The 17,160-nt window shown below is 37.3% G+C and overlaps 1 protein-coding gene across 3 annotated transcripts; it reads right to left on the reverse strand.

Annotated features, from left to right (window-relative positions):
* Window positions 1–2,818: 2,818 nt before the first annotated feature.
* On the reverse strand, window positions 2,819–16,662 carry LOC129262984 (low-density lipoprotein receptor-related protein 1-like). Of its 3 annotated transcripts, none has more exons than XM_064100835.1 (11): window positions 16,645–16,662; window positions 16,030–16,096; window positions 13,885–14,130; window positions 13,100–13,259; window positions 11,449–11,567; window positions 10,535–10,819; window positions 9,174–9,332; window positions 7,942–8,079; window positions 6,946–7,182; window positions 6,396–6,491; window positions 2,819–5,652 (listed from the first exon to the last, which is right to left on the reverse strand). In XM_064100835.1, the coding sequence occupies exons 2-11, from the start codon at window positions 16,076–16,078 to the stop codon at window positions 5,453–5,455; spliced, it is 1,689 nt and encodes a 562-aa protein (XP_063956905.1). In that variant the 5' UTR covers window positions 16,079–16,096; window positions 16,645–16,662; the 3' UTR covers window positions 2,819–5,452. The 3 variants fall into 3 exon arrangements, with proteins under 3 accessions (XP_063956905.1, XP_063956904.1, XP_063956903.1); XM_064100834.1 differs by lacking the exon at window positions 16,645–16,662 and adding an exon at window positions 16,252–16,535; XM_064100833.1 differs by lacking the exon at window positions 16,645–16,662 and adding an exon at window positions 16,238–16,506.
* Between the last annotated feature and the right edge of the window lie 498 nt (window positions 16,663–17,160).

Genomic DNA, 17,160 nt, shown 5'->3' on the forward strand with positions numbered 1-17,160 from the left:
TTTAACAATGGTAGTTCCACAAGTTCAGGGAGAAAAAAGACTTTGTTTCACAGGACAATGAGGAAGAAATTAGAATATTTCATATTTCATATACTAAAATAGAAAAGAAGCAGTGAGTGAGCGATGTCAACAGTTCGCTCATTTGCATAACGACCGGGATATGAAATTAAGCGGAGGTTTTTTTTACATCTGATTTTGATGAAATGTTTGTTGACTTTTTCTCGTTTTATTCAAATCAACTTTTTGTTGGGGTGGACTTGTTCTTCAAGAAATTTCGAACGGGTTGGGTCGAAGGAATATCTTTTCCCTTCCTGTTGTAAGCTCGTGACACCATAGGGCTAAGTCAACTTGATAATTCAATCTGAATCTCGTTTGATTACGTTCCATTTGCTGAGTTTAATCATGGACCTACATGTGTAGTAGGTCCACGGTTAAATGGACACTCGTAATAACTCCTTGAATGCGCCAAGCACCGTTAGCAGCTGGAGCTTAGCCGGTGTAATACGGGCGCCATTGAAAAGGCAACCATTGATACTCAGCGCCTCACAAATGCTTTATATTATATAACTATATCATTAAAAAAAAGAAAGTGATTTTAAGATTTGCTAGTCATTTTTAAAGTAATTCTAATTCTATGACGCCGTTGAGGCGAATGATAAATATAGTACGCTCAACTTTATCAATTTCCTAAATTTTTGTTTGATCATACATTTTTCTACCCCTTACTATAGAGTCATGGTTGTCTCTGTGTTGAACATATGATGGATTTTCATTATTGTAACTTATGATTAAAGCTTTGTGATTTGTTTTGGTTAACCATAAAATAGGCACCTAGATAAACTATGACTTTTTATTTCCGGCTAAGAAAATAGTGTCATTAACAATCTCATGAACATACTACCAGCGTCGTTTTGCAAATGTAAGCGACATGAAATTGTACAAACAATTTTGATGAAGAAGTTTACTGATGTTCTCTGTTAGTTCTCTTTTTTAAAGCTCTTTATCAATGGGCTATGTAATATTGTTCAGAATTCTAAATCATTTTTATCGTTCCGAGTTACATACCCATATATTCACAAGCGCACCCCTAATATTCTACACAAAAACCAATCCATAATTCACTATCACACGCATGCAAGCAGATACCAACTGCTACAAATATAAACACAATCATATTTAATCCACACTCTCACCAACTCCCACACATACGTTTAACGCTCAACCCATGCAACCTTTACACTCTCGCATCCACACACCCCACTGCAACAACTACACACATAATACACCCATTGACACACACGCATGTGGATAAAACACGTTTCACCGAGACATCACGCACACACAAAACACCCTCACGCACTAGGCACGCATTGAAACACCCGCACTTCATCCACTTTTTTGTTTTTGTTTCCATGCACCCACATCTACACACACACATTCACACTCCCTCACATAGGCACTCATTGAAACACCCACACTTCATCCACTTTTTTGTTTTTGTTTCCACGCACCCACAATCCACACACATCCTTTCCCACACATGCATATCAACACACCCATATTTGCCCCCAACACACACACACACACTCACTCTCAGGCACGTTTTACTGAGACATTACACACACAAACACAACCTAACGCACTCCCTCCCATAAGCACTCATTGAAACACCCACACTTCATCCACTTTTTTGTTTTTGTTTCCACGCACCCAAATCCACACACATCTATTCCCGCACATACATATAAACACACCCATATTTGCCTCCAACACACACACACTAACTCTCAGGCACGTTTTACTGAGACATTGCAAACACACAAACACACCCTCACGCACTCCCTCCCATAGGCACTCATTGAAACACCCACACTTCATCCACTTTTTTGTTTTTGTTTCCATGCACCCACATCTACACACACACATTCACACATATACATATAAACACACCCATATTTACCCCCTACACACACACACACACTCACTCTCAGGCACGTTTTACTGAGACATATTACACAAACATAAACACACCCTCACGCACCCCCTCCCATAGGCACTCATTGAAACACCCACACTTCATCCACTTTTTTGTTTCCATGCACCCTAATCCACACACATCCATTCCCGCACATACATATAAACACATCCTTATTTGCCCCCAACACACCTTCACGCACTCCCTCCCATAGGCACTCATTGAAACACCCACACTTCATCCACTTTTTTGTTTTTGTTTCCACGCACCCACAATCCACACACACCCATTCCCACACACACACATACACACACCCATACCTTACCCCCCGGACACTGACTCTCAGGTACCCTCATCCACACGCTCAAACTTCACCTACAATCCCTAACATTTCGTCACCCACTCAAACGTTTTTATACATGTATCCGGCTCTGTGTATGATAATTGATTTTAATATTACTGTTGTGGCGACGCATTCCGGTACTCTATTCTATTTTTGTGAATCGTTTTCTATAATCATTCTTATGTTTTATTCTTGGTTTCCCTTCTTTCAAGCCTTTGAGGCTTTTTGGGATACCTTTTTCTTTCATTATTTTTTTTATCTCACCTTAATGACTCATGATTATGTTTGTATATTTATGTTCAAAATACTGTATGATATTTGTATGTTTTTACATGTAGATAATTATTATTGAAAGAAATAAATGAGAGTATTTTCACTCTCCCTCAAAATTATAAAAACAATTCTCCCATACACTTTCACGCATTGCATTCGCGCGACGAAAAGACAACGCATTCTACATTCATTCTAACACTGAACAAAAAACACACACACAGACCAAATTTGTTGCAATTTCATTATATACAATCGTATATATGCAGTTTAATCAATATTTAAGTTTTAAAACGTATATTTAAAAAAGTGTGAACTGCATTGGAATAAATAGTACAGATATGGACGCCGATTAACTTGTATCGATTTTCTTTGGATCTATGCTGAGCAGAAAATACCACCACCACTATTACTACTTCTACTACCACTTCTACTACTACCACTTCTACTACTACTATTTCTACTATTGCCAATTCGTCCACTCACCATTTTGCATAATAACCAGTTGGTCCAATAGCCATTTAGTCCATATACCATTTGGTCTAATTGGACTAAGTGAATGAAAATGGTTATGAGACGAAATACGAAGTGATGATTGGACCAAATGGTTGTTAGACGAAATGTTCATCAATGAAATGGCATTAGACTGAATGAAAGTAGACCATGTGGTGAGTGGATGAGTTGGCAGTAGACGAACTGGCAATTTACCTGCACTGCGACCAGATTATTGTCTACTATCCGGCTAGTGTCATACGATGAGCTCAAAGTGTATTCACATGGTGAATTGGTGATATATATGTAAATAAGATTCACTCTGTTACAAGGATCACATTTAACAGTGTTAAGATAATTTCACACTGTGGACACCCAAAAAGTGTGGCTGTTCACAGTGTATTCACATAATGAACAATATAGAATGTGTTTTACACCGTTACAATGATCAAATGTTATGGAGTGAACACACTGTCTGCACTTGTACACTATAGTGTGCGCGTTCAGCGTATAGTAGACTGTGTGTAAATATGATCCATAAGGCCACCGCACACCTTACGACTGTTCGCAATCTGATTTTGGGACAAATCGCATTTTGCTCATTTTCTGAAAATCTGAATGGAACATTTAATTTTATTTGAGGTTAAGATTAATTGAAAGAATACAAATATAACCATTTTTAAAGATTACAAGCCTTTATTTTCGAGTAAAGGCCAAATTAGTTTCAAATCGTAGCTAATCGGACGACTGCTATGACGTCATTATGACTAGATTATAAATTCGCTTTTATTCTAAGGAGGACGAAAGCATAGTCTCAGATTTGAACATAGGTATTCGCACGATGATGTAGAACATTACACAGTAAGATATTCCAAGTCTCAATATTAGCATCAAATTCTACATTTTATTCTGAAATCGGGTCGCAGACCAATCGTAAGGTGTGCAGTCGCCTGTAGAGTTAAAATGTTTAAATTTAACAGTGTGAAAGTGATTTCACAGTGTCTTCCAAACTGTGACCACACTGTGGACATTATATATATGTTTCCTGCAGGGTACAATCAAAGATTCGTTATGTGTGCAATGGCTTTAATGTCTGTATATAAATTAAAAAAACCTAATAAAAATACGTAGCCGATCTGCCACATGTCGCCAGCGATTCAAGGGATTGATTCTACCACTTTGTATTTCACCTGGGTAGAGTGCGGCAAGAATGCAAAGTATCTTGGCAAATGATGCTCGTGTAATTCGAACCATAGACCTTATGCTCTCCAACCAACGAGTTGTTCAGTCTTTCAATGCTCACAATGAATTCTAGCATCATCAAATCGTTAAAAATTGTGCCAATAAAGGTGAGAAGTAAAACAAATATCTCAATCGATTGGGCATAAATATATTATAAACTGTACAAAAGTATACATAACTATTTCGATTACTAAGTTTCATGATACACTCAAGTGAAGTAGCCCGTCCCACTCCAACCCAGTTCCCTTGAGTTCGGTCACGATTTCAGCCACGCACAAATATCAATAAAAGAGATCATCTGTATTTTTATATACGACATTCCAATACGTCCCTTCCGGTCCGTCCCATGTTTCATAAAGACTTGGTATGATAATAGATGCGCAATTTCTGTAACGTGTTTTCTATCAGCCAATCAAATTGAATGATTTCAGTAGCTTAAAACTGTTAATGCAATTTTTTGTGTGAAATCGGGTTTTAGTAAATAGGCACCAGGTTACTGACGTCACAATCCAACAATACACCGTCAGCGGTCCAAAGGAAGTGCATTTAAAAGACATATCAATCAATGCCACCATTCAGCGGATAGGAGAAATCATTTGCTGGCTCAAGAATTGTGAAAAGGACTTGAAATCACGAAATACAATTACATCAGTGGAAGCAGCGAATTGGTTGTATCACTGAAAAATATTCTTCACCTCGATCGCGGAGCCTCGGGTATTTTCGGTGTGGAAAGTAATGTTAGCATATGATATAGGGATATGCATGGAATGTGTCGAAAATACAGGGGATCAGATTACGTCAGTTACGTTATACGTCAGTAAGTTATGCAATTCTTTACACGTTTGATAAGCACCAGATTGGGATTTGATTTTTTTAATATCCTCAAAGCTGGGATGATATCACTTTCAAACTTTGCATTGCGCCATCTTTCGGGGAGAATGAAACATGGCAAACTTGGGTGGTATGTGTGAGTATGTTATTGATTTTACTTTTACAGAGTTGTATTGAATACTTGCATCTGTGACCGACATTGAACGTCATCCATGCAGGGCTCGAACCTCAAAACTCTGCATCGATTTGGTTGTAGTTGCATGTCTTCTGAGGATTCCGAATTTTATCGAAGAATGACTTTATGCGGCTTCATTGTTTTTTCCTTTTCTCTTGCATCTATAGCAGACGACTACGATGACGATGCTGGTGATGATGATTAAGAGAACGACTATGGTGATGATGATGATGATGTTCCTCGGCAGCTGCCATGTGATTGGGTCGTCGTAATTATCGGACACGTTGGTCTCAGTATCGTCGTCGTCATCCGTTTCCAAATCAACTGAGGTGAGTGAAATATTTTTGAGAAGAAACAAAATAATGATATCTCATTGGTGGCGATTAAAAAGAAATAGTGATTTTTCGCAATTGCAACGGGGCGGATTCTCCAACATAGTAAATCTATTGAAAAAGCCCCTCAGCGCTCCATGCACAGTTCATATGCCTTTGTCGACAATAGGTGAACGGGGACGGATATTGTTCTAACATTCTGAGCTGAGAAAAAATAGCAAATATGTCGTTTTGTCCAGAGTCATGAGCGACACTACTGTTCTGATTCACCGATTTTCTACAAAGACTGCTATTTCATGAGTGGCTGTCGAAAATAGATGCTCACCGTCAAAGAAAGCGTCTGAGTAGTGGTTTCAAAAGCGGTGAGGGTGCGTATGTGTGTTGAGGGAGGGGGGGGGTCTCATGAACGGTCTTTGAATTTTTTTGGTTGATCTATGGATAGCCGAAAAGCGCAAATATCAATTTACAAAAATAATTGGAATTTAATTTTGTTTTGTTTTTGTATCTTCAACATTGTTGGCGAGTGACAGTTACGGTTGTTTCCTTCACCTTTTACAGGTATTTGGGGGAGAATTCACAGTAAACATGAAATATACAGGAAGTGAAATCGATTTTCATTTTCTTAATCATTTCTTGCTTCCCATAGTTTTAGCACAGACTTGGTCCTATATACTCTGGCCGACGTAGAACCAGTTGATAATACGGGCAAAAGAATTCGGACTAAAACAAACTTACCAGTTTCGCACAATATCCCTTCGATATCATCTGGGCAGAAGCACTGATTGTCCGTACATGTGCCATTATTTTGACAGGTACTTTCGGTGCAGTCCACTATGGATAAAGGGTTTATAAGACGAAAATGATAAAAAAATAGTAAAACTCAAATCTAACATTGCTACAATTAATAAAAGTTTGAAGGAAGAAATGACAGATTTCACAGAGAGGGGTAAGAGACATGTTAAAATTTAGAAAACCGTATATGATGCAAATATTTTAAGTGCATGACGTCATGACTTTTCATGTTAGAAATATATACAGAAATAATTTTTTCATATATATGTACAATTCAAATTCAATTCCAATTTATTTACATTTTTGATAAAAAGGAAAGAGAATTAACAGAAACAATGATAAAACAATGATAACAGCGTTGTCAAAACATACAAACACATTTCGGGGGGTGGGGGCAAAGTAGCATGAACAACCTTAACATTAACCCTAAAGAGTCAGAACACAGAATCGATATATTCTGTGAAAGACACCTATGACAAAACACGGATATTACCTTGGCACGTGAATCCGTCCCCAACTGTTATAAAACCAGTCTGACAGGTACAGTAGTATCCTCCTTTCGTGTTCACACATACGCCATATTCCGGGTCACAAACAGAACTTTGGCATTCATTTATATCTTCACAGCGTTCATCTCCGGCTAGTATGAACCCGCTGTCGCAGATGCATTCATAGATGCCGTCGGCCTCGATGCATTCGCCATTGTCACAGTTCCGGCAGTTTGCGTGGACTTAGTGAGTGAGAGAGAGAGAGAGAGAGAGGGGGGGGGAGTGATTATTAGATCATCAGAATAATCATTAATCAAATGCACCTTTTATCCGTTCTGTCAAAACAATTACAAAAAAAAAAAATTGTCATTTAACACATGATGAAGGCATGAACAGTCTTTTTCAGGTAAGCCTAATACTGAAAGAAACTGGACGACAAAAAATCAATTTCATTGATAGATATTGCATGGAGATTCCATCGAGGTTCTTCTCTTTGCTTTGAACATAAAAAAAATACTGATAATGACCTGAAACAAGTTATGGGTCACATTTGCTCACTTCCGGCCCACTGTGCGACGCCGACAAACTTTCTTCACGATTGTCATGAGAGGTGTTTTGACCTATCAAGATACTTTAAATTATAAACGTGCAAGTGGTTTTAATGAATGAAATGGAAGAGGAGTAAAGGGTAACATACCCAAGGGGGACAGGGAGGACGTGTCCCCTCTACCAAAAAAATAGGGGGGGGGGGACTCAATATCAAATGTCCCCCTACTATTTTTTGTATTTTATGATACATAATTCACAATCGCAATAATACACGTATTTTGACCTCACATTTTGGGTGAAAACCTTTATTTCTTCCCTTTTTGGGTTGTCAATTTAGTTTTGGTTAAAGTGACCTTACGTTTTAGGTGATAACCTTTTTTTTTATTTTTTGCCAAATTTTCCAGCCCCTGGTTCCCCTACCTTTCGGGACAGATTTCCGCCCATGAACATACCTAAACACATGACGCCATCAAGCCCAAGAACGTATTCCTCTTGACAGTCGCAGAGGGCTGATCCGTTGTTGTTATGGCAGATACCACGCAACGCGTCGCACGGGTAGTCTTCGCCGCGTAAACCACACGGATTCAATCCTGTTGTTTATCAGTAAATGAAAAGTTCAAGAAGTGTTTATATGCGTGCCTTCTGAGGCGTTGCAAGAAACTTGCCATCAGTTGGAAGTCTATTTTCGGTCCCTAAATCATAAATATATCAATTTATAATCATTTGTAAACGACTTTGAATTCAATTGTTTTATTTTATTTCAATATTCACTCTTTTTAACATACAAATAAAAAACATAAATTATACCAATCAATCAAGCTTACACTTTTAAATTGGTTATAACAATACAAACCATATTCAATAACCAAATAAAAACCTTTTTAAACGTAATTAAAGTATATAAATAGTTGTCTATGTATGCCAAAAAAGAAAGAAAAGAAATGGAAAAAAGGAACAGCTGGGAAGTGAGGCTTGTATTGTGATTGATTAATGTTCAAGGATTGTCCGCAACTGAGAACATGTAAGTGCGACTTTTAATTATAGACTTGAATATTTGTGAAACACCCCCTTCCCCGATCAAATCAAATCACACTTAAAAGTGAAGTAAAACATGCCTATTACAACACATCAGCATCAAACATTTGAATCAGATGAAATCACATAAATCCATCAAACCAAAATCTCATAAATTAATTTAAATCTAATTAATTTAAATCTAATTCGTATTTTTCTATTTTCAACAATTACAGTTTGTTTTGTACATTTTGACATACAAATAAAACATATTTCATTGAAGTATCCCTGTACAAAAATTATATTCAAGATTATTACATATAAGGTTGGAAATGGAGGAGGCTGCTAAAAGCGGAGCTTGTAGAGTGCAGCCTCCCAATAAATCAAATTAACAACTTGAGCATAAACCAGTTAAATTTAAAAGAAATAGGGGGAACTTAAAAACAGAAAAGGAAATAAGAAAAAGACCGATTTAAGGTCTCCAGAATCCAGCCCAGTACTCACAAACGGACCTCGCTGATCAACAGGAAAACGAAAGAGATGGAAAGTATGATATTCATGTTTGATAAAAAAAATACAAAAGTTTGAGTGATGAAGAATTAATTCAATGGTTATCTTTGAGAAACTTTTTGAACTTATATTTGAAAGAATTACAAATGCTTGCTCTTACCACCGCTATTTAATGTTGTATTTCTCCCGGCATTGTTGCTGTCAGTACTGTTGCTAGTGTTGTTGTTGTTGCTTGTGTTGTTGGCTACGCAGTTGTATTCGAATCTGTCACTAACACAGATGAGACCCTCTTGACATGGAGACGAGCTGCAGTAGTCGACTGTCACGTGAGCAGATAAGAAAGACATTTTCAAATGAGGACAGGTAGAATTTGCTTTTATTCATAGACAAGCTGCACTAGTCGACTCCCACATGAACAGATAAGAAAGACATTTTCAAATGAGGACAGGTAGAATTTGCTTTTATTCATAGACAAGCTGCACTAGTCGACTCCCACATGAACAGATAAGAAAGACATTTTCAAATGAGGACAGGTAGAATTTGCTTTTATTCATAGACAAGCTGCACTAGTCGACTCCCACATGAACAGATAAAAAAGACATTTTCAAATGAGGACAGGTAGAATTTGCTTTTATTCATAGACAAGCTGCACTAGTCGACTGCCACATAAGCAGATAAGAAAGACATTTTCAAATGAGGACATGACCAATAACATGTAGAATTAGCTTTTATTCATATCAAAATTCAGAGAAATATCAAAGATGCGAGAACAAGAGCATCGGGGAAATACATGCAGTGACTTACGTGAGTCTTATGGGGAAAGACTGACTTAATACATGCAGTGACTTACGTAAGTCTTATGGGGAAAGACTGACTTAATACATGCAGTGACTTACGTAAGTCTTATGGGGAAAGACTGACTTAATACATGCAGTGACTTACATAAGTCTTATAGGGAGAGACCGACTTAATACATTCAGTGACTTACGTAAGACTTACGCAAGTCTTATGGGGAAAGACTGACTTAATACATGCAGTGACTTATGTAAGTCTTATGGGGAAAGACTGACTTAATACATGCAGTGACTTACGTAAGTCTTATGGGGAAAGACTGACTTAATACATGCAGTGACTTACGTAAGTCTTATGGGAAAGACGGACTTAATACATGCAGTGACTTACGTAAGTCTTATGGGAAAAGACTGACTTAATACATGCAGTGACTTACGTAAGTCTTATGGGGAAAGACTAACTTCATACATGCAGTGACTTACGTAAGACTTAGGCCTATATACGTAAGTCTTATGTGATAAACAAAAGTAATTTCCGTTTATAGGCGACTTGAGTGGACATGTTCACAACTTTACCTTTAATTTTGGCGATTCTGGATTCTTGTTCTTTGTTACTCATTATTAAGGTTTAACGTACGCAGCGTCATGGATACTATTTTGGATTTCGCAGAGATAATTAAAGTATATCAACGATAGAAAAATGTAAGATAAATCTTTGAGTTTGACCTACCATGTTCGCCAATGAACACTTTCATATCCAGTATCCCTGCCAAGCTCTGCTCGGTCCCACTCACTGTGATGTTCGTCCGGAAGTCTTGATTGGTCGGATCCGTCAGGTGTAGATGGCCAATCCCACCTCGTTTATTATCTGTCCAGTAAATTACGTCATTATAAACGACTATGTGCTCAGCGTAACCGATTAATATCGATATATTGGCGAGGGCGGTACGCACGTTGGTTTCCAAATTGTACCTCTCGACTGTTTGGCCACCGTTGATCCAGTATAGACAGTTATCTACAAGGAATAGAAGAAAAAAAAAACAATATCGTAACTCTTTCTTGAAATGTGAATCTAATTCGGGAAATGGGGTAGACCAACTGTAGAAGACAAATGGTAGGAAAAAATAATCATGGTACTTTAGCACGACGTGGCCATTACACCATCCCCATAAAGCGCTCTTCATATTTTTTTTAACTCATGTGCTAGTACATGTTTCTTCCCAATCTTCCTCCTCTTCTTTTATCTTTCTTCTTTGTGTGTAGATTTGCTCATTTTGTTCCTGTTCTTCTCGTTCTTCTTTTCCTCTTCCTCCTTTCCTTTTCCTTCTTATTGGATTTGCTCTCAGAGAATGTGAAACAGTAGAGTTGTGCAAACCAGGCAAACGAGGAAACGTCTACAAGGTGAACTTCAATGTTAGACCGATCGACTCATGTTGTCGCAAAATACAACCTTTCGTGAAAAACATCCCCCTTTTAAAGGAAACCACCACGAATTGACCCAATTATTCAGGGACATATCCGAAATTATAAAAACATAACCAATTATAAATTAAGTGACTTTTTCACGAAAGGTAGGGTAACGCGTTTACACGACCGGACGCGATTACCCGATGTTTTGAGACAAGCCCGGCCACCGTCCCTTACCTTGGGCGTTTCTTGTGAAAGCAGTAACATTGGCCAGGTCCGTATCAACAATGACCTCTTTATCTGTACCATCCACCTTTATTTCCATGATGCGATCTCCCTCAGAAAAATAGAGCTTTCTAGTCATAGACACATGAATGAAGAATGGCAAAAAGATAATGAGACTCGGGCAAATGTATTATCTAAGGGAGACGACAGACCCCTTCCCTTCTGATATAACTTAACAAAAAATAAAACTCGTGCATATATTGGTACCACAACAACATTCATCTTTTCATCTTTATAAAAGTGCAATATTGATTAAATACATTGCTCAGGGGCATATGTGCCGTGACTGGGGATCGAACCTCCAACTTTCGCTTGTCTTTGTATGCCTTCAGGCGTCTTAAACCACTCGGCCAATGTTCCTACATGGAATTCTCACTGATCTGTAAACAGATCAGTGGTAATTCTCCGCGATCAGTGTCATATCGCCATCTACGACGCACACTGGAGAGGTTGTTACCAGTTTACTGGCGAAAAAGTACTCACAGGGCAACCGAATAGTTCATCTCGATTGTGAAAAATATAACATATCATTGATAAACAGATTGGCTTATTACGGCATACAGCTTTAAATAAAGGGTGGTGGTTCCTTGCTTGTTATATTTTCACCCTTTAAAACGCGTTGAAATAGAAATAACAAATATACAATTTCAACATTCTAAACAGACTCTAAAATGGGATCATTGACTCCCATCCCTTCCTCTCTCTCTCTTCTGTATGATCAATAACAGTAGCTGATGTTAAACATGGGCGGCTCCAGTGTATTTTGATAGGGAGCGGCAAGACATTTACTCAATTAAAGGAGAATGAAACCCTTGAAACCAGCTGATTCCATATCAAAGAGAAAAATCAAAGAAACATATTGTTGAAAGTTTGAGGAAGATTGAATGAATAATAAGAAAGTTATGAGCATTCGAATATTGAGATCACTAGTGCCATGTAGATCCTCCCAACGGCAATGCGACCAAGATCTGTGATATCACACACGTACAACTCCCTCATTACTTTAGTACTTATTTCACTTATATTCTCACTTTTATAGAGTCTATCACAAGGTGAGGTGTTCTCTTTATGAGATGACAAGTACAGAGGTTTCACAACATTATATCATTGATGAATCGTTTGTCATATGATTAGAATGAGCAAAAAGAGATGTTTTGGGGTATATTTTCAGTGTCCAAATGGGAGAGTTGTACGTGTGTGACATCACAGATCTTGGTCGCATTGCCAATGGGAGGATCTCCATAGCATTAGTGATCTCGACATTCAAATGCTCATAACTCTTTTATTGCTAGTCCTATTTTTCTCAAAGTTTTGTTGATCTTATTCTTTGATTTTTCTGCTTTCACAAAAGCTAACTTGCTCCAAGAGTTTCATTCTCCTTTAAATTAGGCCTCCATTGGTAACAGAGATTTACATAACCTATATATCTCTTAGTCTCTAAAGGATTCGTTTTCCCCTTTAAATTAAATTTCTCGGGTTTATTTCACTGCTTTATACATAAAAGGGGTGGGGCGCTTCCCCTACCCCCTCCCGATAGCTGAAATGAATATAAGTATATTGTTACGAAAAAAAAAACACCATAACAATGAATATTATTATTCACCCTATCTGACCGTCCGCGCTTAGTCCATATATATGCCTATCATTGTAATCGATCCTTATCTTATTAGTCCCATCTAGTCTGATTGATGCCAAGATTCTAGAGACGTTCCCAAACCAGTAGATCCTTCGGTCAAAATTGTTGAAGGTGATGCAGAAAGGCTCTGGAAAAATAAAGCACCAAAGTGAACTCGGTTATTTCAAAGATGGAGCGAACCAACCAACAATTTGGGGTCTTACTCACTAACGTCAAGTCTTAAAATATACATTTTGAGATAAGTTTTAGTAATAAAAAAGCCCTTAATTACATTTTTGAAGAAACACTAAAATATTTTTGAGAGGAAATGTGCATGCTTGGCTACGCTATATTTCAAACAAAATCTTTAAATTTCAATGAGAAATTTTCAAAATTTATTGCTAATTTTTTTTTTAAATTAAAAAATATATGCTTAGTCTTTAAACACAAAATGAACAATCGTAAGTTCATAGTAAACCATGTTGTATGAAATGTCTAACTGGTTGTTTATTTCTTATTCTTTACTGTGTAAATATAAAATAATTGCGTTTCTAGAATAGATCCCTGAGGGACTCCTCATATATACATGTACATAGGCCAAAACACCTAAGTTTGCCAACTTGTTGTGTAAAAATATGGGAATTTAATATTTAAAAGGTGCTAGAAAATTATGACGACTTGGAATATTATGTAAGTCAATAATTTCGACCATTACCCTTCATCCTCACTTACACTTGCAACTCAATTTTAAGGAACTGGGGAATGTTACTTACTAACACCCGGAATGATGACAACCTTGTTTGGCACACCGTCCAGAACATCGCCTCCAATCTTATGCGGGGACACCTGTCCCCATACCACCATATTTGTCACGAAGTCATAGGTCATGACCCCCGGTCGGTGGATATATTCGAAGAGCGCCCTCTGGTATATCTGATCGGTCAGGACCATTCCCGGTTCTATATCACTGTGGTATATTCCGAAATTGGTCTGGTCCACAAAGAAGACCTTGTCCGCAACTGCCGAGTAAAACATAAAAAAAAAAAAAATAAAAAAAAAAATAAATAAATAAAATAAGCGTGATCGAATAAATGACGTAACATATAACTAATGATAATTGAATCAATGAAGTTTGCTGCGGCGACGATTGCTCCGCTATAAATCTCACACACCAATCGAATGACTGATTTTAAAGGTCAAGTCCACCCCAGCAAAGTGTTGATTTTAATAAATAGAGAAAAATCAAACTAGCATATCACTAAAAATTTCATCAAAATCGGATGTAAAATGAGAAAGTTATGGCATTTTAAAGTTTCGCTTATTTTTCACAAAACAGTGATATGCACAACTCAGTGACATGCAAATGAGACAGTCGATGATGTCCATCACTCACTATTTCTTTTGTTTTTTATTGTTAGAATTACACAATATTTCATTTTTTTACAGATTTGACCATAGGGACCGACTTGACTGAATCATATAGTATTAAACAATGCTAATTCCACATGTTCAGAGAGGAATGAATCACTGTAATTTGTTGCACTTGACAATGAGGAGAAAATTATAATATTTCATATTTCATATAATAAAATACAAAAGAAATAGTGAGTGGATGACATCATCAGTCTCCTCATTTGCATACCAACCAGGATATGCATATAACTGTTTTGTGAAATTAAGCGAAACTTTAAAATGCCATAACTTTCTTATTTTACATCCGATTTTGATGAAATTTTCAGTGTTATGCTTGTTGGATTTTTCTGTTTTTATTCAAATCAATTTTTTGTTGGGGTGGACTTGTCCTTTCAGCATGGATTACACACTACACTCTCTAAACCTAACATAAAACCTTATTGCAACCCTTACACTACATCCTATATAGACAAAATAAAGCCCGCGGAAATTGTCGCAGGAGCAAGTGTCGTGACACCTCACAGTGCAGTGCAATTCTTATCACCCGACTGGTGACAATTTTGAAGAATTCTTCTGGTGTAACATTGGGTTCCATAAACATTTGCTCCGGCGACTATTGCTCAGCTCTAAATTCCACACACTAATGGAACGGCCAACTTCAACCCTAGGTTTTACACTATACCCTATACTGTACCTAAACCCTAAACCTAACGTAAAACCCTATTGCAATCATAACTCTAACCCTATATCTTAAATGAAATTAGGGCCGGAGCAATTGTCGCAGGGGCAAATGTCGTGTCACCTTCTTTTGACATCATAAAGACTAAAAGCGGAGCGATGTTTTGGGAATTGGCATATTCTAGACGCCAAGGTGGTACGTATATGCTCAATCGTGTCTTATATTGGTAACATTCCAATCTGATATGCAAATTAGTGCTACAATTTTAACACCAGATACCAGAAGGAGAGGAACGATTTTAAAGGACACGTCGAAGAAAAGAAAGAAAATAATAGTAGGCCTAACGAGTTGGCGGTAATAGTCAAATATGACTGGTCGCCATTAATATCCAACAAACAACAACAACCTCTATCGTTCGAGTCTCCCACATGTTTAAGACCCGATTTGCGACGCCCGTATGAGGCGGTTCAGAAAATACATAATTTTGTACAAGAATTACGCATGTCGGACCAAAATTTGCTCAAAGCTCGATTTCGGATTCAACTCCAATACAAATTGTTTTCAGCCAAATATCATAAGGATCAATATTTATTCATTTTATGTTGTTAATGATCGAATAAGCGTCAACGACAAATTTCATCGACATCAAACAATGAAAACTAAAGGTATTTAATAGAACGAATAAAACGAAATTACAAAAACAATACATAAGAAATTGATCTAATATTGCGGCTATATGATATAAAAAAATACCCTGCCTTAACTTATGAGGTTAAATCTGTGTCAAAGACCCCTCCCCATCCCCCCGTCCGATTTTTTTACTTACCACATGAACAATAGAAGCACATAGAGATGATGCAAAGAAACGACTTCATTGTGACGTCACTCGTTACCTGAAAAATATAATTTGACAAAAAAAAGATATATATTCATAATCACCTGAGGCGAGCAACAAAAAGTCTAGCAATAATCGTAGAAAAATATCTTTAAGATCGATTGCATTGAATACAATTGATAGTAAAAAGCAAGCTTACATTAAATCGCTAACCTCTGTGCTACGGGATCCTGATTTGAAAGCGTACGCCTTCGCAAGTCTCTTGTTGAAAGCGACCGCGACAGATTAAACAGGAAGAAGAAAAAAATACATAGACCTAGATATACGCGAGGGTCCTGGGGGAAATAATGAGGTACAAAACCTTTGCCCGCGATCAATCACTGCTTATATCTACAATTATAAAAAGTAAGTATACTATTTCATGCGTTTGAAAGTGAATCCTGCAAACCGAAGCCATGTCGAATTGACGTTATTAGACGGTCGATATTACTGTTATCATGACTTTAGTCACTTGAAAGCTTAATTTAATCAATATTGCATTCCTCAAGTGAAAAAAGGGCACATAGATTTAGAACTCATCCATTGTACAATATAAAGATTATATACCGTGAGCTGCTGATCGATAACTGTGGAGAGTTGTATTTTAATGGCAGTTTATATATGAAGTTCCCGCCAGATAATAAGCAATTATGAGCGTAAAAAGTCATGCGTCAACGAATCATTACCTTTTAGATAATGCTATACCAACAATGGACCGGCTCCCTCCCCTTAGGAAGAATAAGAAATTAATTTGGAGGCAGGATACACGCTGAACCCCCTCCCTAAACAATTTTCCTTTCTTGCATAATAGCGCGCTCATACGATTCAAAACACAACCTACATTGTTTCCTGACGTAACAGCGTAGTAAGCTAGATCATACTTACGACATTATTACATTACAAATCGATCGCTTCCTTTTTTTATGTGTCAATGCGGCACATCTTTGCTGTTTTAAAGGAAATATTACTTCCTTTAATAAAATGGGCAAATTTGGTTCCAAATGTTTAGTTCTAGGAAGTGATCAACGGCAGTTAAATGAAACCAAGTTACATTGTGAAATGAATGCATGTATGGGTATGATG

The sequence above is a fragment of the Lytechinus pictus genome, chromosome 6, assembly GCF_037042905.1.
Source record: "Lytechinus pictus isolate F3 Inbred chromosome 6, Lp3.0, whole genome shotgun sequence".
In the NCBI taxonomy this organism is placed as follows: Eukaryota; Metazoa; Echinodermata; class Echinoidea; order Temnopleuroida; family Toxopneustidae; genus Lytechinus; species Lytechinus pictus.